The sequence below is a fragment of the Neofelis nebulosa genome, chromosome 9 (assembly GCF_028018385.1).
Source record: "Neofelis nebulosa isolate mNeoNeb1 chromosome 9, mNeoNeb1.pri, whole genome shotgun sequence".
NCBI lineage: Eukaryota > Metazoa > Chordata > Mammalia > Carnivora > Felidae > Neofelis > Neofelis nebulosa.
The window spans coordinates 133,337,464-133,363,083 of record NC_080790.1 but is presented as its reverse complement, the minus strand read 5'-3'; the positions used below and the strand labels follow the sequence as shown (position 1 = coordinate 133,363,083).

At 49.7% G+C, this 25,620-nt stretch overlaps 1 protein-coding gene across 5 annotated transcripts in view; it reads left to right on the top strand.

Moving 5' to 3' along the window:
* The first annotated feature begins 11,723 nt into the window (after window positions 1–11,723).
* The window catches only part of BCAS1 (brain enriched myelin associated protein 1), a 101,513-nt gene continuing 87,616 nt past the window's right edge, over window positions 11,724–25,620 (top strand). Inside the window, exons 1-3 of one of the 5 annotated variants that reach the window (XM_058686009.1) lie at window positions 11,724–11,827; window positions 22,579–22,655; window positions 25,269–25,347. In XM_058686009.1, the coding sequence (XP_058541992.1) occupies window positions 22,584–22,655; window positions 25,269–25,347 (151 nt within the window). In that variant the 5' untranslated portion in view covers window positions 11,724–11,827; window positions 22,579–22,583. The remainder of the gene's footprint in view (window positions 11,828–22,578; window positions 22,656–25,268; window positions 25,348–25,620) is intronic. The other 4 variants (XM_058686010.1, XM_058686011.1, XM_058686006.1 and 1 more) reach the window with 4 other exon arrangements.

Genomic DNA, 25,620 nt, shown 5'->3' with positions numbered 1-25,620 from the left:
CTTCTAAGAGAAATATCCAGAAAATGGCTGCAATCCTATGGTTGCAAGAATGTTCATCTCTGCCATGATTATAACAGAAGAACGTGTCAAACACTTAAATGTCCAACATGGCCAGATGGTTAATTCATCTGGAACACAGCTGCTCAAAGGGATACCTGACCTCATTTAAATGACATATTTGGCATTGTATAGAATGGTAAACCAACCAACAAACAAATAAGGTGTTGGCCCTAAAACAGTAGTTCAACATTTTATTTATTTATTTATTTATTTATTTATTTATTTAGACGAAGAGAGAGTGGGGGGAGGGGCAGAGGGAAAGGGAGAGAAAATCCCGAGTAGGCTCCACGCCCGGCACAATGTGGGGCTCAGTCTCAGGGCCGTAAGATCATGACCTGAGCCAAAATCAAGAGTCAGACGCTTAGCCGACTGAGCGCCCAGGCGCCCTCTAAGTTTTGATCTTTAGAACTCTTTCACACCGTCAAAAGTTCTTGAAGACCCCAACATGTTTTTATTTATTTTCGTTAGAGCTATCAATGTTAACCGTATTAGAAATTAAAACTAAAATTTTTTAAATATTATTTCATTAAAAAAATAATAATAAATCCATTCCATGTTAACAAAAATAACATCTTGATGAAAAATAACTGTTTTCCAACAGTTTCAAACAAAACTATTTTGTTTGTTCCAAAACGGGGGGGGGGGGAAGCAAAAATACGGTATGATCTTACATTTTTTGCAAATCTCATTAATTTCCGCTTTAATGGAAGACAGCTGGAGTCTCATACTTGCTTCTGCATTCAGTATGTTTCCATAAGCTGTTTGGGTTCAGGTACATGAAGAAAACCCAGCCCTGCCCAGTTTTGTAGCTGGAAAAGAAAGAAGTTATTTTAATAGCCTTTTCAAATCTAACGTGTGCTAGGATACTACACTTGACAAGGGATAGTTTCTTAAAGGTAGCTGCAGTGCGAAATCTGAAACCACTTCGATGAACACTTTATTCTCTCTCCACCTGTGAGGAGAGGGGAGTGGAAAAGACAAGATCAGTATTATAATGAAGATTGTATGACTTCACAGATGCCCTGAGAGGGTGGAGGACGTCCATGGATCCCTGGACCACACTTTGAGAATCACCGTGTAAATGATACACAAACAAATGTGTCGCTCTGGGGAGGTAGCCTAGGACGGCTATAGCTCCAGCTTGTGGTTGCTGTTTGTTTGCATTTGTTAAGATGACCTTTTGAATTATTCTACTTTTCCCATGTGCATTTTAATGTCAAATATCAACTTTTCCAAAGGCCATCATCACAGACTGCTCCTACGGGCAGCGGATTCTGAGGTGGAGATTTGCCTGTAGGGAGTCCATCCCGACATGCTGTTGTGAAGCACCAGGAGAGGGAGGGAAGGAAGCGTGGTTGGGTGGCAGGAGGAGGCAGACGCCATGGTGTGGTCTCACCATGCCCTCAGTCAGATGGGGAGCTCCAGGCTGAGTCACCCCTTGAGAGATGCCCCCAGTGAAGCAAGGTGACCAGGTCTTCATATCTCTATACCAACAGGTCATTGGGGGCCAACTGCCAATGGTCTGGGGAGAGGGCAAATTCCAGAGAGAGAAAGAGCCATGCCCAGCCAACCCTTCCAGAAGCTGGGGAATGAGCAGTCGGTCCCGGAGTGGTGGTCCGGGCAGGGTACCGCAGCCACATGGCTGTCAATGCCAGAGTTGGGATTAGTTGGCCGTCTGGTTGCCTCCTGAGACTCTGTAAAGAGACCCTCTGGACACTTGCTTCATCTAGTGTAGGCTCGATGACCATCACACCGGACTGATCTCAAGTTAACAACAAGAAGAAGAAAGGATGGTGTCCACACACCCTCCAGTCCCGCGTGAATACAGCTGGCCCTCAACTCTCTGCTCCCCTCGCTAGGAGAATATGGTCCACCTGTCACGTGCAAATATGAAAATCAGGCTCATGTGCAATTCTCTCTGGGTCCCCCTGGGGTGTATTCTGGGAAAGTGGAGGACTTTTCCTGAAGGTGCCCTCACTGTCACCACGGCGGTGGAGAATGAGCTAATTGATCAGGAAGGAGAAAGGCAAAGGTAGAAACCATGCGTTGAGAGGATCATCTTGAATCTGAAGTGCTGATGTTAATAAAGTGAAACCGTTGGCATAGAAATCCGCGCCCATCATTTAAGACTTGGGGGGGTGGGGGGTGGGGGGTCACAGCTACTGGGGTTACAAACGTGTCTGACACCCAGAGAGCCATAGCGAACACAGTAGCTGCCTGTGTCTGGCCGGCCCAGTAACCTTTGCCCTATCCTGGATGCCGCACATGAAATCTCTAACTGGCTTCTGTCTTACAGCTCATGTTTGCTCTAATATGGAGAAGAAACACCAAGGACGTTTACTGACATGGTTGCTCCGGAATGCCACCCACTTCCCTGAAGGCAGGAAGAGAAAACCAAACGAACCCTGCCTGCCCTCGAGTGGGTGTTTTCTGCCTCTTATTTCATTCCTTGCAGGAAGGAAAATCTCCTGAGTGTCCACATGATGAGGGAGAATTATTAGCACCTCACCATACCATATTTCATCTCTATTTGCAAGAGTATTTGCAGATGCTTCTAACTGAGAACAGCTTTCTGACCAAAGTCTCTCCGTAGCAGAGCATATCGACAACCTTGCAAATATCCATACGGGTAGGTTCACCGTAATGAAGACTTGGAACAAGCTGGAAAAGGGGCAGAAAATAGATTCCTGTCCTCTTGCCACTCCCAAGGACACCATTCAGCATGGAGACCATTAATTCTAACGATCAAAAGAAAGAACCCAGGGGCGCCTGGGCGGCTCAGTCGGTTAAGCATCCGACTTCAGCTCAGGTCATGATCTCACGGCTCGTGAGTTCGAGCCCCACGTGGGGCTCTGGGCTGACAGCTCGGAGCCTGGAGCCGGCTTTGGATTCTGTGTCTCCTTCTCTGCCCCTTCCCCACTCACACTCTCTCTCTCAAAAATCAATAAACATTAAAAAAAATTGTTTTAAAGAAAAAGAAAAATAAATAAAAGAAAGAACCCAACTCCTGACACTGTGGGGGTCGAACACGGTTTAATTTCCTTGCCAGTTCATGCAGATTCATGCACTGTCTCAGTGGCCTCTCAGGGCTGTGCTGTCCCTCCCGTGGCTTTTATCTCGCTGTAGACTTGAGCAAGCAGGGGGCGGGGAGCCCTTGAAGCTGGTGTTGGAACCCAGTCTTGCCAAATCACGTGGGTTAGATTAGGTGAACCCCCTACCCACCCACACTCTAAATCTAGTCCCCAGGTCTACCCTAGGATCCCTGAAGTCAGTGTCTCCTTTCCCATCAATGCTGTCATATAGGAGCTAACGTGGCCCCTCTCTTCCCAAACGCAGACCCAAGAGTGGCAAGGATTCTATCTCCCAAGAGTGTTGGATCACATGTAAGTGGGCCGCTCTTTCAAGTTTTATTTATCTTGAGAGAGAGCGCGCGCGCGTGACAGACAGGGAGAGAGAGGGAGGGAGAGTGGGGGAGGGGCAGAGAGAGAGAGAGAGGGAAAGAGAGAGAATCCCAAGCAGGCTCTGCACTGTCAGCACAGAGCACGATGTGGGGCTCGAACACGCCAACCCTGAGATCATGACCTGAGCCAAAATCAAGAGTCAGTCGCTTACCCAACTGAGCCACGCAGGTGTCCCCAAAGTGGGCCACTCTCAATAAAAATATCTACGAACGTTTGTGGAGACTCTTCTCTAAGAGTCTGAAGACACTGTTGGGCTTCTGTGTCAACCAAGGGAGCATCTTCCTGTGGATTTCCTGTTCACTAAACAAGAAATGTTCTATCTAAGCCCCTGTCAGTTTCCTGCTCTTCCTGGCTAAATGCACCCTCCTTGGTCTGTGGGTCACCGTTCCTTCCCCCCCGAGTGCTCCCTCCTCAGCAACGGCCCCAAATCACAGTTGCCGGATTTGGCAAATAAAACTACAGGACACTCCGTTAAATTTGAACTTCAGATAAGCAACAAATAATCGTTTAGTGCAACTATGTCAAAAAGAGTGCACGGGACATATTCCCACCACATCCATGCAACATTTGGGATATATATTTAAAGCTGTTACTCATTCGTTTTCTGGCTTTCTGGGAAAATTCAAATGGAACACGCATTCTGTATTCCCTTGTTGTGATCAAATATGTGGGACATAATTTTTACCGTTTGAACCGTTTTTAAGTGTGCAGCTCGGGGGCGTTCCACACCTGCCTATCGTCGTGCGGCCAGCCTCCCCCCGAACTGTCGTATCTTCCCCAACCCCAGTCTGTCCCCACTACCCAGTAACCGCCACCCCTCCTCCCCACGGCCTGGGAACTGCCATTCTGCCCCCTGTGTCTGTGAGCTGGCCTGTTCTGGGTTCTGGGTGCCTCATGGAAGTGGGGGTCGCGCAACATTTGTCCTTTCGTGCCTGATCTATGTCACTTAGCGTAAAGTCGTTAGGGTTCATCCATGTTGTAGCAGGTGTCAGAATCTCATTATGTAGTCTGGCCAATGCTCCCCCGAGGTGTTTAAACACCTTCGAGGGTAAAGCCCAGACTGCAAGGAAGCAAGGTAACAATCAAGCTCTCCTGATCTGGCCACGTTCACAGCCTTGTCCTTTGGTGTGAATGGTGGCGTTACGAGCCCCAGTAGTGATGTCCTGCGCTCCCCCGCCGGGCGACCGCATGACCGCATGACCGCATGACCCCAGAGCCTGCTGTGTGCTTCTCTGCCCCTCACCCCTCTCTGGAATATCTATCCTGCTTCCTCCAAGGCTCTTATCCTTCTGGGTTTGCAGGTTTTGAGAGCTCACGTATACCTGCAAAGCGGTCCCCACGCTCGCCCACCCTTCTCCCCGGTGGTTCTCAGCAGGGGTGATTTTACTCCCCGGGGGTCATTTGGGAACGTCTGGGGGCACTTTGGGTTGTCACCACTGCTACTGGCACTCAGCGAGGCCCCAAATGCTGCCGAACATCCCATATGGTCCAGGACACCCCCACAATGAAGGAAAATGTCAGCGCCAAGTGTCTACGAGGGTGAGGGAGTCTGTTCCACCTCAAGCAACACAAGTGGCTTCTCCCTTTCCATAGTCCTTGTCTCATACCTCAGGGATATTGTTAATAATAATAACAGGAGCTGCCCTCCGCTGACACCCGTCACAAGTCACGGACCAGGCAGCGTCCTAAACATCCGAGAGCCACCAGGCATCGCATTCCCGTGTCACATCGAGGAAACAGTCCCAGGGAGCTTAAGAAACCTGCTTCCATTCACCTGGCAGGTCTGCGGCAGAAAGAGGATCCAAACCCAAGTATGGTCTCTCCCACATTGGATTCAACATCCCATGAGCCGGTTAACAAACGAGGCAAGGTGCTGACTTTTGGCTGTCACTCCACGTACACGAGCAAGCGAGATGCTATTTTTGCAAGGAAAGAAGGTGCATGGTCCCGGGGAAGACACATTTAGTCTCTGAGTCAGTGATCGCATCGTGGTCTTAAGCATCCACCCATTTCCGTGGGCTGGGTGATAGACGACAGCAGCAGGTAGCCCTTAGCGTGGGCCAGCGTCTGGGCTTGGGTTTCTGTCTTCGGAAACATGTGATCCTCAGGGCAGACGTTAAGGCTCCCATTTTAGAGCGAGGAGGTGCACCCTAGTCGGTTTCTCACAGTCTGGACGCAAGAGCCAGGATCCAAACTGGGGTCTGACGCCGGGGGCCCCGTTCGTCACCACTCTGCTAATGATCGCCAACCCTCTCTCACGGAGGCCAGTAAATCACACAGAATGATGGACACCACGGTTCTGGATTAGGGGAAATGGCAGACGTGGCCTTTGCAGGGGACGGCCACATAGCCCGACTCTGTCACCAGGGCCAGAGAATGAGCTGAGTCAGAAATCTGTGCTTTGAACTGAAGCGTCTCGCTGACCTGTCCTTTGCAAGGTGTTCTCACACGCCAGTGGGAGTCGGAGGGTGAGACGTGGGAAGGCATCCAGCATAGCTCCCCAAATATTGCTTGAGTTAGAAACATGATTCCGAGACAGAGACTGCACACAGATGAGCGTAATCAAGTGATCAACGTTCCCTGCGGTCCACGCGTGGGTTCTAGATCGCGTGTCGGCCTTGTTACTACTATTTTTTTCTCTCCTTTTAATGACCTGTGTGTGCCTTTTGGTGTCTTTACGCATGGATGTATATATCGTATTTTTATATATACCCAGTCGTTGAGAGCCCAGGTCCGGAAGTTACATGTATGTGTTTAAACCCCAGCCCTACCTGTTAAGTGGCTGTGTCATTTCGTTAAGCATCCTAGGTGCCAGGCACAGTGCTGAGCAGTCCCTGCAAATTAGCTCACTTAATTCCTACAACCCCTGTGTGATTTGGATGCTGCCAATAGCCTCGTCTGATAGACGATCAAACTGAAGCACAGAGAGGACAAGTCACCCGCCCAAGGTCACACAGCTAATCAGCTGCTGGAGCCAGGATTCTTTTTCAGACTGTTTGACTCCAGAGTCTGGGTTTCTAACCGAGACTGGGTCCCGGGTTTAGCCTTGGGAACTTGATTCCAGCATCAGTCCCTGGTTTGACTGAGGGCAAGACATTATCCTTCTCTGAGCCTGTTTTCTCCTTACCCAAATACATGCCTGTTGTGTCAGGATTATAAGGAGCATATTGGCGAACGTATAAGCAAGGGCTCGGAAGAATGGCCAGTGATGGGTGGACACCCAAAAAACAAAGGCGTGTACTAGATTTTCTGTCTCGGCACACGTGACCACGCTGTGATGTCTGGGTCATGTCCCAGTCTGGCTCAGTGATCAAGCACACAGCTGAAATGGGCTCAGAGGGAGAGAGAATCCCGCACATAGGAGGAGGGAGCGTTGGCAAGGCCGTCCAGGAAGAGACCCAGAAAGGGTGCCGGAGAGGGTTCAGGTTTCAGATTTCCAGTGGACTCTTTTTGGACACAGTTGACCGGCTGCAATACAGATTCCAGGAGAGCAGTTTGACTGAAGGAGCTGACAACTTTATGAGTTCGTCAATATTTGAAGAGGGGGTGGAGACTGTAAAGGGCGAAGATTAAGAGGCAAACTGAGTCACGAGGTGTGACGGTGACCACCACCGAAAGTATGTATGGCCAAGAAGAGCTCTCTTCTTAGTGAACCCCTGTGGGGGGGGGGGACACCAGGAAGTAAATCCTTCCACCAAAAAGTTCGTCCTTCTCAACGCTCAGGACCCCGAGTTTGGACTAATGCCCTGCAGTCACCATTTTGAAATCCTTAATAATTTCATCTCTGGACTCTTGCTGGTGGAAGTAAAATGCGACAGGACAGCCCGATCTGGCACCCCGGCCACATGATGTGCGGCCACGGATGTGGAGTGACATGTGGAGTGACAGGACTTCTTGGTCACTGCTGGTGGGAAGGCAAGATGGTGCACACCCTTTGCAAGACAGTTGGGTGAGTTCTTGTAAAACTAAACACGCTCTTACCATATGGTCCAGTGTTTGTGCTCCCTGGTATTTGCCTCAAGGAACTGGAAGCTCATGTCCTCACAGACACCTGCTCGTGGGTGATTCTAGCAGCTTTCTTCATAATCGCCAAAACTGGAAAATAACCATGACATCCTTAGCAAGTGAATACTACTCTTATTATTACGGTACTCGGCACTGAGAAGAAACAAGCTGTCAAGCCCTGAAAAGACATGGAAGAAACTTAAATGCATGTCACTAAGGCAGAGAAGCCAGTCTGAGAAGGCAACATCCTGTTTGAGCCCAGCTGCATGACATTCTGAAACAGACAAAGCTAGGGGACATTGAAAACAGTAAGGGTTGGGGCGCCTGGGCAGCTCAGTCGGTTGAGCGTCCGACTTCGGCTCAGGTCATGATCTTGCAGTTCATGGGTTTGAGCCCCACGTTGGGCTCTGTGCTGACAGCTCAGAGCCTGGAGCCTGCTTCAGATTGTCTGTCTCCCTCTCTCTCCACCCCTCCCCTGCTTATGTTCTCTCTCTCTCTCTCAGAAATAAATAAACATTAAAAATTTGAAAAAAAAAAAAAAAGTAATGGTTTCCAAGGGTTGGGGCAAGAAGGGATGAATAGGTAGACTACAGAGGATCTTTAGGGCAGTGACATTATTCTGTACGACGCTACAATAGCAGGTGGATGTCATTACACATTTGCCTAATCCCGCAGAACACATAACATCAAGAGAGAATAACTCTGTGGACTTCGGGTGAGTATAGCGTGTCCGTGTAGGTCCATCAATTGTAACCAATGGACTACTCCAGTGGGGGATGTTGATAAGGGGGGATGCTCTGCATGTGAGGGGGCAGGTGTGACTGCTCTAAAAAAAAGCAAAGTATTTTTTAAAAAATCTGATGGACACTGAGGCGTCTATGTGAGCAGAGAAGACACGTCCATGCACACGCCCCTGTCCATTGCCGTCCCTTTAGCACATCACATTCATGATGCCCCACAGGCAGATAATTCTAGAGGACCAGCAAGCCTCAAAGTGAATGCAAGATGTGTGTGTGGTATCTACAATGGAGCTTGTAGGGCCACTGACAGCCCTGAGAAGTCATGCTTTCTATTAAATTGGAAATCGCTCCCAATGCAGAAAGAAGGCAACACATTCTCGAAAACATGAACAACAAAAGAACTCTATCTTGTCCTTTCTTACTCATGTTGTCTCCTGTTACTAGCCAGTGTACTGGAAATGAGGTCACAGAAAGGGAGACAGAGAGCAACCCACAGCTTCTTTTCCTTTTAACCCTTCCTTGCTCATCAATAAACTGAAGGTAGAGAGTGTTGGTAGCATGTACAAGTATCTAGAAGTGAAATAAAAACCACTGAGTACGTGGCATTTACTTTTAGTAAGAACGAAACACAGCAATCCCTATCAAAGTAACACCAGCATTCTTCACAGAGCTAGGACAAACAATCCTAAAATTTATATGGAACCAGGAAGACCCCGAATAGCCAAAGCAATCCTGAAAAAGAAAACCAAAGCAGGAGGCATCACAATCCAGGACTTCAAGCTATACTGCAAAGCTGTAATCATCAAGGCAGTATGGCACTGGCACAAGAACAGACTCTCAGATCAGTGAAGCGAACAGAGAACCCAGAAATGGACCCACAAACGTATGGCCAACTCATCGTTGACAAAGCAGGCGAGAATATCCAATGGAATAAAGACAGTCTGTTCAGCAAGTGGTGCTGGGAAAACTGGGCAGAGACATACAGAAGAATGAACCCGGACCACATTCTTACACCATACACAAAAATAAACTCAAAATGGATGAGAGACCTAAACATAAGACAGGAAGCAATCAAAATCCTAGAGGAGAGAGCAGGCAAAAACCTCTTTGACCTCGGCCGCAGCAACTTCGTACTCAACACGTCTCCGGAGGCAAGGGAAACAAAAGCAAAAATGAACTACGGGACCTCATCAAAATAAAAACCTTCCGCACAGCGAAGGAAACAATCGGCAAAACTAAAAGGCAACCGACGGGATGGGAGAAGATATTTGCAAACGACATATCAGATAAAGGGATGGTTTCCAAAATCTATAAAGAACTTAGCAAACTCAACACCCAAAAAACAAATAATCCAGTGAAGAAATGGGCAAAAGACATGAATAGACACTTCTCCAAAGAAGGCATCCAGATGGCCAACCGACACATGAAAAAATGCTCCACATCACTCATCATCAGGGAAAGACAAATCAAAACCACAATGAGATACCACCTCACATCTGTCAGAATGGCCAACATTAACAACGCAGGCAACAACAGATGTTGGCGAGGATGCGGAGAGAGAGGATCTCTTTTGCACTGCTGGTGGGAATGCAAACTGGTGCGGCCGCTCTGGAAAACAGTGTGGAGGTTCCTCAAAAAACTAAAAATGGAACTACCCTACGACCCAGCAATTGCACTACTAGGCATGTATCCAAGGGATACAGATGTGCTGTCTCAAAGGGGCACATGCACCCCCATGCTTATAGCAGCACGATCAACAGTAGCCAAAGTATGGAAAGAGCCCAAATGTCCATTGACTGCTGAATGGATAAAGAAGATGTCGTATTTGTATACAATGGAATATTACTTGAGCCTGAGTGGCTCAAATCCCTAAAGAGTAAAATCCATCCACATGGCAGTCACCGTCACAACTGTTAAGAGTGAGCCGGTCCAATAAAGAAGCGCTTGTCGAGCGCCCACCCTGTGGCAGGAAGATGGCCATCTCGTTTTGCAGAGTGCTGGGAGTGGGGGATGCAAAGACAACCACAACGCTGCTCACAGCCAAGGGGGGGCAGCAGAGACAGGGGGCAAAGTGGCTGCTCCCGTCACATAGCCGGTCAGTCAGTGTTGCGATCTGAACCCAAGCTCTTGAGCCCCCGGGCCAGACGGCCTCTGTGATTTCGTTGGCACAGCGTGTGTGCGTGACAAATGCTTAATAATTAGATTTATGACATTCCAGATTTAAAGGTAGAGCGCTGAGCTAGAATCCTGTTTCCAGCCCTCACTGTGGTGAATCTGATTGTGAATTCAGTATCTGTTTCAATAGTATGTTTGTCCCTTAAATGTTGCTCTCTGAAAGGGGCTTTCTCTGGCTCTCCCTGCTTCTCTCTCTTAGCAGCCTTGGCTTTGTTTCATAATGAGGATCACACTCTGTAATTCTATGTTTATTTGTAGGACTCCGTGTTCAATTACAGTGAGCCCAGGGAGGGCGGGGACAGGGTTTCTTTTCTTCTGCATTCTTAACCCAGGACTATATATAGCCTAGTGTTCAACAAGTATTCACGATGAGTACTTAGATGAGCATATTAATGAATAAAGCCACAATAATTACTAGTTTGCATTTCTCCTGAATGTTTTCTCAAGAACGCCAAATAGTATTTACCATGTTTCTCTTTTTGCATTGGCTGTTAGGAAGCTCAAAGCCATATCTGTGAAGCCATCGCAGCAAGTCTGTAAATCCGCGTGCATATTTATTTACTATCCTGGTTCCTCTGACGTACCCACTCTTATTTTCCTATCTTCATTTGCTATTTTTAACTTACGCTCCCATACTGGGCTGCATATGTCCTTGTGAGAAGCTTTAATAGATATCATTGTGGAAATGAAATAAATTAAGCAGGCTGTCTTAAATTTCTAACCTGTGGAGAAAAAGAAACGCCCTTTCCGATGCCACAGGCTGTCTTCAGAGCCATCAGCCACCCTTAGATTACCTGCTTTCCCGTGTCCTACGCCCTCTGGGAGTGATGTTTGGGGGGCAGTGGGTGAGATGCTATTTCCTTCCAATTAGGCTGGCGAGGTGGCGTTGCAGGTGGTGTTCTAGAATAAATGAAGGTGAAAGGCAGACAGAACTGCAAAGCCTTACACAACGTGTTTTCCCTGCTCTGACCGTGGCCTGTGCTTACCAGGGAAGGGAGTTAGCGACCCGGGTCGACGTGAGCAGCTGCAGTGGGTGAGGGGCCCGGGCAGGATGCTCGGAGTACCCTGCAGGCATTAGTGCGAGAGGAATCAGGTGCTGGGTTTTTATTGGCGAGGCGAGAACAGCCCCCGGATCCAGGAAGAGAACCTGCTTCTCTAGGCCGATCGGATCACCGGAGAGGAGGGCCCCACCCGGACTTGTGTGTTTGCCCTGCTATGTGTATTCAGCCAGCAGGCTCCGGACCAGGAGGCAAAGGGCAGGGAGCCGGGCTCAGTTGACCACCTGGCACCAGGCAGCACCAGCTGGAGACAAGGCGCGCTGAGCTTCTAGAAGCATCTCCAGGTGACACCAGGGGACTGAAGACACTCCCACCGGGGTCTCGACAGGTAACGGCTTCCAGGTCCTTCCAGCAGGGCATGGGGCTCCTTGTTTGGGGCAGGCAGTGAAATGTAGAAGCTGGGCGTCAGAGAGGATTGAGTTTCACCCCAGCTCTGCCACTGATTCACTGTGCGGGCTTGGGTATGCATGAGCCTCAGTTTCACCTTCTGCAAAATGGACCCAAAGATAGCCTTACCTCAAGGGGTTCTAGAAGGATTAGATGACAATGTAGGTGGTGTCAGGTACGAAGCCATAGCTCCAATTTGCGTGGAACGATTGAGGGCCATTTCGAGTTAAGACTTGGGGTGAAAAACCAGCGAACGGAGGGGTATGCTATGTGATTCGGGGACTACTGGCAGGACAAGAGTCCCCCCCACCCCCCCCCCCCCGCCCAGGTAAAGCTGGCTTTGAGTCTGTGCCAAGGGGCATCGTCTAAGGAAGTGGAGCAGACGGGGAGAAGGACTCCTTGTGTGAACCTGGCTCTTTACATGAATTGTGTTATTTAACATTCTGAACGATCCTTCGAGGTAAATGCTGGATTCAAATCCCAGCTGTCGGACTCCAACAGTCGGCATTACTCTGTGCAGCTCCTTCCTGCCTCGGGTGCCCTGGGGCAGCTTACTTACCTCTCTGGGCTTCATTTCCTCATCTGTAAAATGGGCGCAATCATATTACCGCGATCCAAGCGAACTTTGTGAGGGCTGAGACTGATTTCACGGACACTTACGCACTTGAAATCAACACTGGCTCTCGCTTCTGCTGCGGTCATCGTCTTGATTTTACAATTCAGGAGACGAGGGAGGGACCTCTTCCCAGGTCTCACCGAACGGAACCGAGACCCAAGCTGTTCGGGATTTGAGTGAGGCACTCGTATGGGTGCAGAATTTAAGAGACACCAAAACTCTCAGTCATCAGGATAAATTCCGCTTTAAAGCATGATTTAAAATTGTTTTAAATTCACGCCAAAGCACCCACGGTGAACAAAACAACAGCATGTTAAGTAAAGATAGGATCAGTAATGGCATCGTTGTGGTTATTTAAACGCTGTGATGTCAGGTCCTCCTCGGGAGGAGGCTTTTTTCCCAAGATTTCTCAAACTTGCGAAGGGCTGTCTTTTTCCCAAGAAGGCATGTGCTTCTGGAAAGCAAGCATCCTGGCTGGTTTCCCACGATGGCGGGTGCTCACAGGGAGGGAGGGAAAGGGGCCCGGGAGGGCCAAGGACCCTGATCCACGCAGGCTCATCTGTCTCGCCGGAGTGACACGTTTGCTGATCGCGGCACTGTTGGCGGCTTCTGTCACCTCTGCGCAGCAGCGCTGGGCGAGGTAAAGGACGTGAGGAGCCCGAGTCACTGGAACCAGGTTTGCCCCCAGCTTTGCCTCTTTGCAGCTTTCTGAGGGGGGGGAGGGGGGGTGTCATGACTCCTCTTACGCATTTAATCACCAGCGCCAATTAAAGATGGGCAGGACAAGGAGGCACCTGCCCTCGTGGAGTTTGCATTCTAGGCGGCAGGGGACTGCATCACGGAGCCTCAGTCTCTCCATCTCTGTAATGGAGGAGTGATGGGATGCTGCGAGGAAAAACGGACACAATAGAAGGAAAGGTCCTGGCCCTAGGACCAGGACTAGCGGGAAGCAAGCGAGGCACCCGGGGCAAAATCCAGGGCGGGTGCTCATTCCGGAGTGCGGATTCTGCACCTGCCCAGACCTCCCATGCCTCCTTGCGTTTGGCACCTGTGTGCCTCCCTTGCCTTACCCTAATCCTGGCCCTGCCTGGCTCCGAGTAAGCCTTCAGATGATGCTACCCGCTACGCTAGTAGCTTAAAGATGTCTGCTGCAACACTAAGAAGGAGATAGTAAGCTCTAAGCCTTCCGGAACATCAACCATTTGTACAAACGTAACTGAGTGTTCTGACAGGAAGACGTCAATTGCCAAGCATTCCTGAAACCCCCAGTGTAGTTGTGATAAAGGCACATCTCCCCCTGTGCCCACATGGTCCCATACTGGAGAACGGGGCTTGGGGAGCACAGCGAAGGCTGATTTTCAGTCCTCACGTGCCCCCTTGTGACGTAGGCAGCCTGTACCACTGCACATGGACGCCCTCAGAGTATCTCCCCTTCCCAGCACTGTGCTGGGGGCCACAGGGAGATGCAGGGTCACGGCACCTGGCCGAGCAGGCCTGGTCTCTTTACTCATATTGATCTCGCCCTCGGAGGTGGGGGCCGTAAGGCTTGTTCCGCTGGGTGTGCCAGATGGCTGTGTGGGCCCTGCCCTTGCGGGGGCAGTGAGGAGGCCCCACCTCCTTGCCTGCATTCCATGGCATTGACCAAAGGTGTTTCTGCTTACTTGGTGACTAATTCTGTCACCATTCCGCCATCGAGGACCTGCCCTTTCCACCTGACTGTCATTTAGCTCCTTGCTGGCCGGGCGGCTTCAGAAACGCTCTCTCCGGGGCAGCTGCACTGTGTTTCGTGTTTAATCCGTTCCCCGGAGCAGGACTTGTTAACCTGTAACTAACCCGAGGTGAGGCGAACGCCAGTCGTCGGTGTGAAAGACGAGGGAGGCGTCCAGGGGCAGCTTCCGGTGTGACTGTTTCACGCGTGGGTCAGAACACAGAGCCAATGGGATCGTGACATTAATAAGAGGAATAAATAGAGGGCGCCGGGGTGGCTCAGTCAACGAAGCATCTGACTTCAGCTCAGGTCGTGATCTCCCAGAGCCTGGATCCTGCTTCGGGTTCCGTGTCTCCCTCTCGCTCTGCCCCTGCCCTGCTCGCACTCTGGGTGTGTGTGTGTGTCTCTCTCTCTCTCTCTCTCGAAAGTGAATAAACACTTAAAAATTAAAAAAAAAGAGACAGAGAGAAATAGTATCAGTAAGGACTAACATTTTCTCACCTGACTACTGCCAAGCCCTTGTGCTAAATCTCTGCGCAAAGATACTTGATGACCCTTCAATTTTGCATTCGTCCTAAAATATGCCTTGACTTTAGAGCAGACGACATTCCTCGACCAGTTATGATTTTGATGTCTTGTCGCAAAAACAGATAGGCGATATTTCATATTCTGTGTTGTATTACGTTGCATATAAATGTTTAATGAGATAAAAGCATAACTTCTAGGGCAGAGGACACAGTAGGAGGTGAGAGGAAGTTAAGAGTTTGAACTGTGGTACCAGGCTACCGAGGGGTAAAGCCTGCTTCAGCCCCTTACCAGCACGTAATCTGTATCAGTCAGCTCGTGCTGCCGTAACAAAAATGCCAGTCGCACAGTTCCAGAGGCTAGAAGTCCATGATGAAGTTCCTGGCAGACTCTGGTTCTGGTGGGAACTCTCTCCTTGGCTCTCTCGAGCCACCGTCCTCTCGCCGTGTCCTCGCACGGTGGAGAGAGCGCACGCTCTCTCTCGGTGTCTGCTGTTCCGAGGACACTAATCCTCTGAGTTCGGGGCCCCGCCCCGCTAACCTCCTCCGACCTTAATTGCTTCCTCAGAGACCCCATCTCCAAACACAGACCCAGGGGGAGTCAGGGCCTCGCCATGTGACTTTGGAGGGGGCAACAATTCAGGCCGTAGCATGATCGTGGGCAAAGAAGGTGTGCATGAAGTTTCTGCGTCTATAAAATGGGACAATGAAAACACCGGCCTGCCCGCCTCGGGGGTTCTATTTCGGACGTGATACGTCAATATAGGAAAACACTCAGAGCTGTGTTCAGCGTAGAGTAGGGACCGGAGAAGTATGAGGTGTCATTTTTACAAAGACACAGCACACTTTATTTGCCCCGTATAATAATGGCTGATCTTCAGTCCCTAAAGGGTATACACCAGCCGCTGGGCTAAACACCATGTGGACTGAACCCTTTTGATCTTCGCCTGAGAGTGAGGAGGACGAATGTGTCACGATCTTTCCTCCCCGCCTCACCCCTACAGAGCAGGAGCTAAGGCAGACAGCTGGCGTGAGCCGGGACGTGAACGCAGGACGGAGCGTTGACCGTCTCACCATTGGGACTAAGGTCGGCAGGGACGCTGGGCCACAAGCGAGAGGAGAAGGCTAAGTCCCCCCGCCAGAGCGGGATGCCTCATCCTCCACACTGGTGACATTTGGGGCTAGATCACTCTCTGCTGGGGGCCGTCCTGTGCTCCACAGGATGTTCAGCAACATCTCTGGTCTCCACCCCCTGGGCGCCAGTAGCAGCCCCGCCCTCGCCCCCGCCCTGAGCTGTGACCTGGAGGGCAGCACAGCCCCCCGCCCCGTTCTAGAAACACTGCTCACCAGTTATTCTGAGAAACAAAGAGAAGCCTATTTCTAAAGCGAACCTTTGCATATAACCAAGAAGTCTCAGCAGCTCCCATATGCGAAATATAAACATAGAGTCCTGGGAATTAGGACCAAACACCCCAGCCATTGGGTATGTACGTACCTCTCCCTCTCTCCCCTTGTCGGGTGCCTGCTCCATGCCGGGCACAAGGCTCCCTCATCGAACCTTCCCCGCAAAACTGGGGAGAGCAAAGGCTGCTGGGGGAAGTGCCACAGCCTCTCTGTCCTCAGTTTCTCAGCAGAAAATTGAGGGCAGAATAGCGTCCAACCCAGAGGGCTGTTGCAGGGACCCAGGGAGTCAATACACGCAGATTCGGAGCGTGAGGCGCATGGAAAACTCTCCAAGCTTGGGGCACCTGGGTGGCTCCGTCGGTGGAGCGCGTCCGACTTCGGCTCAGGTCATGATCTCTCAGTCTGTGAGTTCGAGCCCCGGAGTCGGGCTCTGTGCTGATGGCTCAGAGCCCGGAGCCTGCTTCTGATTCTGTCTCCGTCTCTCCCTGCCCCTCCCCCACTCACAGTCTGTCTGTCTGTCTGTCTCTCTCTCAAAAATAAACATTAAAAAAAATGTTTTTTTAAAGAAAACTCTCCAAGCCTGCTGATGGTTGTTCCCACTAGGAAGACCGTCATTTCCCACAAGGAAAATGCATTCAGAGGGCCCGGTGCCTTGTCCCAAACCTCGCAACTATGAGATGTATGGAGGCCTGGCTCGCGCCAGAACGTTTCCCCTCAGGGACAGGCCGCAGTGCCCAGGCGAGCAGGCGGGAGAGATTACTGCCCACTCAGGCCACCCTTCTCCCTCCTCCCTTGGGGCCTTGCTCCTCACTTCTCAACAGCCGCCTGGGAGGGGGAGGCTGGCCGGGGCCACCGTGCCCTGCACACCCCTTCTTGGGGAAGGACAGCTGGAGACTCCGGTTGCCCTGCATCTGCAGGCTAACAAAACACAAGACCCTCGAAGAGTGCCCTGACAAGGTGGGGAGGTTTCCAGACGCCTGGGCTAATGATGGTTTGTGGGGCCTGAAGCACAGGGCCTTCCTCTGAGAATCCCTGTGACAGGCAGCATCCAGGGGCCAGGGGCCCCCCAAATATCCAAACCAGTGACCTCGGCTGCCACGGAAATCACCTGAAGATCCCGAAAAGGTACCAGTGCCCAGACCCCACTGTGGAGAGTCTGAGGACACCGGTCCAGCTGGGGCCTGGTCTCACGGACACAGCCAGACGTGGAGAAGCTAAAGGGCTTTCGCATCTGGATGACCCCCAAGCAAAGACTGACACCGTGCTCTCAAATGCTAAGGCCTCAAGCATGAGTTTGTTTTCAAAAACAAAACGCCTTGCCACATGGCCTGGCTTGTGTTCAATGTCAGAGTAGGTCATTAAAAACAAAACAACTGGGGCGCCTGGGTGGCGCAGTCGGTTAAGTGTCCGACTTCAGCCAGGTCACGATCTCGCGGTCCGTGAGTTCGAGCCCCGCGTCAGGCTCTGGGCTGATGGCTCGGGGCCTGGAGCCTGTTTCCGATTCTGTGTCTCCCTCTCTCTCTGCCCCTCCCCCGTTCATGCTCTGTCTCTCTCTGTCCCAAAAATAAATTTTAAAAAAATGTTAAAAAAAAAAAACAAAAAAAAAAAACAAAACAACTAACACTATTAGTTCGTGAAAGAAAGGGCGTCACCTTCAAACTTTCTTTCTTTCTTTTTTTTTTTTCCTCAAAGTAAAATCTGGCTCTTTCTTTTTTTTTTTTTAAATGTTTATTTATTTTTGAGAGAGACAGAGACAGAATGCGAGTGGGTTAGGGGCAGAGACAGAGGGAGACACAGAATCCGAAGCAGGCTCCGGGCTCCGAGCTGTCAGCACGGAGCCCGACGCGGGGCTCGAACTCACGAGCTGTGAGATCATGACCTGAGCCGAAGTCGGACGCTCACCCAACTGAGCTACCCAGGCGCCCCAAATCTGGCTCTTTCAAATGAATACAGTGTTCTTGATGAAAAACTCTTGATCTGATTGATCTTTCTCGTTTGTGGGAGACCAGAGAAAACTCCATCACGGACAGGAATTATTGTCTGAACCATCGGGAGCCTCAGTGTGGCCGTCCGTTAACTGGGGGTAAAGAGTCCTTGCCTCACAGACTCCTTGAGTGGGGTTAGAGGGAGAGGGAGATCAGCTCAGCCTGGTTTGCCAAGGGCTTCCCTAGTTTTAGCACAAAAGTCCTGTACCCCCGAGCACCTTCTTTCCCAGGACAGCCCAGATTGACTCTCACCATCATGGTATTTGTTTTCTTTTGTTTTTAAAGTTTATTTATTTATTTTGAGAGACAGAGAGAGCGCACATGGGAGGGGCAGAGAGAGAGAGGGAAAGAGAGAACCCCAAGCAGGCTCCACAGTCAGCGCAGAGCCCGACGTGGGGCTCGATCTCATGAACCGTGAGATCGTGACCTGAGCCAAAACCAAGAGTCGAGTCGGATGCTTAACCAACCGAGCCAGGGGCGCCGGGTGACTCGCCTTCTTATCCTGTGTCCCAGAATGCTCAGCACTGGGCAGCCACATGGCAAGCTCTCCGTACACATCAGATATGACTATTATTATTGTTTTATTAGAGGTACTATCTCCAGGGCATGAGAGGACTTGCCAGTCTCCTGCCAACTGTCAACAGAGGATGTAGTTGCTAACTGTGATACTGTTTCCCTGGACCTCCCCAAACATTCTGACCTCGCCCTGTGGGCCGGCCGAACGCATTCATTTCTGTTGATACCAACGCTGGCCAATAGGTGGCAGGGGCCTTTTGGTTTTGCCCCACGTAAATCCTGCTCTTTGCAAAATATGAAGGAAGAGCAGGAACGATTTCATGACACCTATGTTATAACTGTGGCTGGGAAGCAATGTTACCTGAATCCAGGTAGTCCCTGCAAAAGACGGGCGAATGCAGTGTGCTTCTTTTAGTCCACTCGGCCCTGAATCCGACGCGCAATGATCAGGAAAATGGAACCCCAGCTCCACGGGACGAAAAGGTTCTCCTGCCCACTCACATCACACGTCTCCCAGCCCACAGGTTTTCTCGTAACCCTCGAACATTTTTTGAAAGTAGCCCCCAAACAAAGTCCGAACTGAACAACGAGAGCTTTACACGTTTGCAAACCCATTGGTGAATCGCTTTTCAATTCTGTGGAAAGCTGGATTCCGGTGGTGACGTAATCTGCAAAATCGGAATGATGTTACCACTGCCTTGCTGATTTGCTGCAGTGACTCAATGAGTTTACTACAAGTCAAGCCCTTTGAACAGTTTCTCAACACATGGTAATCACTCACCAGATCTGTTGCCGTTGTTGTTGTTGTTACTATTTTATCATCGCTATGGTTGTTAGAGCTGTCATTATGTTTATATACAGCAGGTTCAACTCCTGGTCAGTCTTACTACCGGCAACATTTGTCTCTCAGCTGCCTCTCCCCCCTTTTTTGCAAACTAGGTATATACACTACTCAGTATCTATCTCCAACAGCCGTTGATGAACTTCCCAGAAAAGGCCAGATAGTGAATATCTATCTTGGACTTTTCAGGCCATAGAGTCTCTTGCAACTGTACAACTCTGTCTTTGTAAGCATGAAAGCAGCCACATGGAGACCAAACATGAATGAATGGGCGTGGCTGCCTTCCAGTAAAATTGTACTTATGGATACCAAAATTTGCATTTCATGTAATTTTCATGTATCGCGATCTGTGATTCTTCTCCTGATTTTTTTTCCAGCCACTTACAAATTTTTTTAATATTTATTTTACTTTTGAGAGAGAGAGAGAGAGAGAGAGAGAGAGAGAGAGAGAAACAGAGCAGGAGCAGGAGAGGGGCAGAGAGAGAGGGAGACACAGGATCTGAAGCCGGCTCTAGACTCTGAACTGTCAGCACAAAGCCCGACATGGGGCTCGAACTCACAAACTTAAAGATCATGACCTGAGCCAAAGTTGGATGCTTAACCGACTGAGCCACCCAGGTGCCCCTTTCCAGCCACTTATAAATGTAAAGCCCGTTCTTAGCACACTGGCCACACTAAAAACAGGCGGCAGGCTGGACTGGCCCCACAGCTGTTGTCTGCCAACCCCAGTCTTGAGGCTTCAATATTATGACCATTATGTACCGTTTATAGATGGAAGTGACAGTCCATTATAAGTATGTGCATCATGGATTTTATAAACAGGAAATGTTGCAAAATAACCTAACATCCTGTAGGTTTTAGCATCACTCAGCCTTATTACCCGGTATGATTAGAAAACATAAAATCCCCAGATTCTGTTACCACCAAACTCCCCCAAGAGAGCAGGTGGTCAGATCTATGGCCCTTTTTTGGCCTCCAAAATTTCTAATGACTCAATGTGTCTATTCCCATGGCAGGGAACCTCATACCATGGGCCAGAAGCCCATGGGAATCCTTGGAGATGCACTGGCTGTTTTCAACCAGAAATGAAAAGTCCCGGCTTTTATTCTGAAAGCCACCAAAAGCTGATGAGGCGCCTCATCCAACATACATTATTCTGCTTGTGAAAAAGAAACTTTTAGGTAGCAAGGCAGCACGTGTTCGGAATGTCTGAAAGAGCCCTACTTCTGAGAGCAGGCATACTCTGGGTCAGACCCTCACTTGGCCGCATTCCGGATGTCTGTCCTGGGTGAGTGGTGGAGAACTCATTCCCTCCTTTCGAAGGAGGGAGAAAATAATATGCGGAACATCCCGGTGGTTAGCAGCATGGGCGGCCTGTGTTTGAATCTTGCCCCTGCCATCATTAACTGGGTGACCTTTGGAAACTAATGCAGTCTTCTTGTGACTCAGCCTCCTCATATCTAGAAGGAGGTGATGAGAACACCCACTTCACAGGGGTGCTGCAGGGTTCAATAGAACCAGACAGGGAGTGCACTTGGAACACGGTGCTGGGAACTGAGAACATGCTACATAATTGTTGACCTTTATCATTATTACTAAAACAAGGCTCAGTTAATGGTAGGAGCGGCACCTGCCGGGTGAGAGGTAGTTATCAATGATTATTCCCTCCATCCAACCAGTAAGTAATAAATTAGCATCTGATCAATGCAAATACCATGGTGAATGCAGAAGACACAACGATGGGGAAGGGGGGGGGGGAGGGGGGCGCCTGCGTGGCTCAGTCGGTTAAGCATCCAACCTCGGCATAGGTCATGATCTCGCGGTTCGTGGGTTTGAGCCCCGCGTCGGGCTCCGCGCTGACAGCTCAGAGCCTGGAGCTGGCGTCCGATTCTGTGTCTCCCTCTCTCTCAGAAATAAATAAATATTAAAAACAATTTTAAAGAAGATACAACAACGGCTGAAGACCGATGGTCTCTGGCCTCATGGCGCTTACAATTTGTTGGGGGAAGAGAGACAGAAGCTAAGTGTTCTGTTTTGCCCTCCCAGGCTGGACCAATTGTTACTGCATTCGGGAACCATCGTACGTAGCACGGCCACCTACTGCCCACCCCCCCCCCCCCGGCCCCTGTTGTATTACCGGTTTACTTTTGTTCAAGGCATTGAACCCCACGTGTTTGGGTTGAAGAAGCACTGAGATATTACTTACTCTGAGCCAGACAGTGTTCTAAACATTTCACAAGCATTAATCGTCAAGTCCTCATAGCAGGTCTATGAGGCACAGAGAGCCTAATTAACCCATGCAAGGACACACAGCGAGGAGAGGCAGGGAGAGGGTTCAAGGCCAGGTTGTCTTGCTTCGGGCTCCTGCTCCTAACCACTGTGCCATGCTGCCTTGAGCTATCGGAAATGGCCTAGCTTATGGATTTATTGTCTTTTTATTATCTACCCACAAGACTTTAGCTCTGTGAAATCAGGGGGCCTAGTCTGTTTAATACACAGTCCTAGCCCTCATGACTGGCACAGCGTAAGGTGTAGAGTTAGTGCTCAGTACCTACTTGTTGAATCAATGAATGAATGAAAACATAGCCAAATAAATAATTACAAGTAGCACTAAGTGTTATGGAAAAAAAAAAAAAAACAAAAACAAAACCCAAACACCACCAGTGCTATGAGAGGTTTTAGCAAAGGATCTAATTTCGTTTGAGGATCAGAGAATACTAAAAATTCTAAGTATTATTTTAATTATCCTCTTTCTAAAATCTCCTTGATGCAACAGCTGTGATGGGCTCAGAGGGAAGAAAATGTTATCTGGACTGAATACACTTTTCATGATGATAAACATCTCCTCTCAGCAATGAAATGCAGTTGAAAATTGGAGCTGCATTTGACTTAAATTCTGTTGAATATATAAGTCCCAAACCGCTTCTCATCCCTCAAAATAAATATAAGCAATTGACCTAACTCGGGCTTGTGTTGACACATCCAAAGTAACTCATCAACTCTCTGCTGCCTTAACTTTAGAGGTGGGAAGAAGGTTTTTGTTTGTCTTGGGTTTTAATTTCTCCCTCTCTCTCTCTCTCTCTCTCTCTCTATTGTAGGAATAATGGGCAACCAAATGAGTGTCCCACAAAGAGTCGAAGACCAAGAGAATGAATCAGAGATAGACACTAACAAGGTAGGTAGCTATGCTCACCAGGTGATTCGCCACTAGCAGGTGGATTTGGGAACGATGGCAAAATAAATGGCCTGTTCAGAGCTCATCCCACAGACATTATTGATGAGGATGATGTGCTGATATTCCCATGGAACAGTTGTATTCAAGTTCAGTCGGAGTCAAACCTCCAGAATCCATCAAGGAGCTTGTTCAAGATGGCAGACTCCACCTAAGCCCCGCCTCCTCCCCCAGGCTTACTGAATCCAAGACTGCAAGGCTGGGAGTCTATGCAACCTGCATCTTTAAGGACCTCCAAGGTGCATCCCATGGGGCTCATTTTGTACCTACTCGCAGGTGGTTCTCAACTGTGGGTGATTTTGCCTGCCCCTACCAGGGGACACTTGGCAACGTCTGGAGACGTTTTTGATTGTTGCAACTCACCGCTGCTGATCTAGTGGGTGGAGTCCAGAGATGCTGCTTCACGGTGTACAGGAAAGCCCGTGCAACAGAGAGCGACCTGGCCCCAAACATCACTGGTGCCTGGGATGGGGAACCCAGGGGAGGGTCGGCAGCAGGCTGGCTTGGCTGCACATGGGGATCATCTGAGGTATTAAAAGATTGTGATGCCAGAATAGCACCCTAGACCAATTGAATCAGAATCTGTGTGTGGGAGTGAGGGCAGGCAGCCACATTTTTAGAGCGTCTCAGCTGCTGCCAGTGTAGCCAAGGTGGGGAGCCGAGTTTAGGAACCCTTCCTTCAGGAGACTGCTCTGGAGGGCTGAGGCCAGGGACTCCCAATCACTGCTCCTTGGATCTTCTATGACCCAGTCGCAGAAAGCCTACATTTCCACCATCCAGTGCTTCTGAATTCGATTCCATGTAAGACTTGGAGCCCGGTTAAACATGGACACCTCTGTAGGAGGCAGATAGTACCTACGAACTAATGTTGAGAATATCATTGGAGAATCGCTGCTCAGAAGAGGCTGGATTTGGAGAAATGGGCTAAAACTCCGGTGCCTGTGTACTGGGGGCCAAGCCTGCCTGTGTAGTATGTCATCTGGGAAAGCTTTGCTGTCTGGCCCCACCGACAGCAACCGAAACACAACGTCTGGATCAGCCTCAGGCATCAGGAGTCTCTCAAGCTCCCAAGCGACTCCTAGTCTGGGAGCCTCTGGCCTCTAGGAGCTCAGCAGTGACAAAAGTCAGTGAAGGGGGCAGGCAGGGCCCCCGGAGGAATGGAGACCAAGGGTCTATTTGGAAATGGCTGGCTCTGGCCGACAGGTACCATCCAGATGTCCCCAGAGTCTGGTTTTTCATTAGTAGTTAGAAAACAGTGTGAAAGAAAGCTGATTTTTAAAGATTGGCAACTGATTCCCAAAGACTTGAAAACAAAAACTCTGTAAGTCAAATAAACCAAATCGGCACATCCAGGATTGCCCCTGGGGGATGCCAGTTATGAGCTCGGGGCCAGACTGTCACATGGGTTAGACGTTTCCTTGTTGTGATTTCTTTTTTTTATGTTTATTTATTTATTTGGAGAGAGAGCGATTGAGAACAAGGGGCTGGGGGGGGGGGGGGAGAGGGAGGGGCAGAGAAGAGGGTCACCAATGATCCGGAGCAGGCTCCGCACTGTCAGCACAGAGCCCGACACAGGGATTGAACTCACGAACCGTGAGATCACGGCCTGGTCTGAAGTCGGACGCTTAACCGACTGAGCCACCCAGGGGCCCCTGCTTTCTTGTGATTTCTTGGGAGGGTTGATGATCTGATTCAAGACCCCAGGCTTATTTTAAACAATGAGACCACTACAAACACATGAAGAAAGGGAAAAGCCTTCTGTGTCCGCCCCAGGAGGTTCCCACCTTCAGGAGCTGCCATTCAGTCTTTTGCTTTTCTTCTGCGCACTTACCAGTCTAGAGGACAGGCTTAGCAAAATCCCGTACCACATGCAGAGCACTTAGCACATAATCAATATCCAATTAATGCCAACTATTAGTGGTATAATGTAGATGGTCTTGTCACTAAAATAGCACCAAGCAACTTACCTTCTCTCTCGTAACATTTTTCTTTCTCTCCGAGTATATTCGTTTGTATGCACGCACACGTATATACGTAAGCATAAAAGCTTTAGAAATATTTGCAAGAGATAACAAGAGGAAAAACTGTCAGGGCAGTGGCCTGAAATTGGAAAGAGGTTCCAGTGAAGACGGAGGGGGTGGGTGTGGAACGGAACCGAAAACGGCCAACTTCCTGCATTTGACAAGTTTGTTGACTAAAGGTCCGGCTGGGGACGGCGCTGTGTGTGCAGGAAAGCAGCACGCAGTTAACCTCACAGGGTGAGGAATCGGTGTGTTAAGTTCTCGTTCCCCACTGGTTAGATGAGTGGCCCCAGTTAGCCTGGGCGTCCCGTTTGTACGTTGGGGTCCCTCCTGCCTGTGTCTGTGGGGCTCACCGAGATGAATGGGTTATGTAGCTTCCCGGAGGCAGGATGGGAAGCTGGGTGGTTTCTGGGAACAGAGCCTTTAAATTAAGTTTAATTTGGTGATGCGCCCTGTGGCCGTGAGTTTCTTCCTTGACTTCTGATTTTCCCCCAAAGACTTGACTCCTAATGCCAGAACCAATGTTCTGTTCCAGGCGGCGTCCGAGAGTAGATGTGCACAAAACGGGGTGCCGGTGATCATATCAACCCGCGACATTCCTTGCTATGATGAAGGTCAGTGCCATCGGGGAAGTGAGCCGCTCCCCTTGGGGTGGGGAGGGGTCTGCCCATCCTGTTTATGGTGAAAAGAAAATGCAAGGCTTGAAGCCACAGGCTGGCTTTGAAAACATTTGTATTCGTGTCCTGGGGCTGCCCTGACAGTGTCACAAACTGGGTGGCTTAAGCGACAGAAATGTGTTGTCTCACAGCACTGGAGGCCAGAAGTCTTTTCTTTCGATTGTATTCACTTTTATTAAAAAGTAAAACCACAGAAACAAAAATGAACGT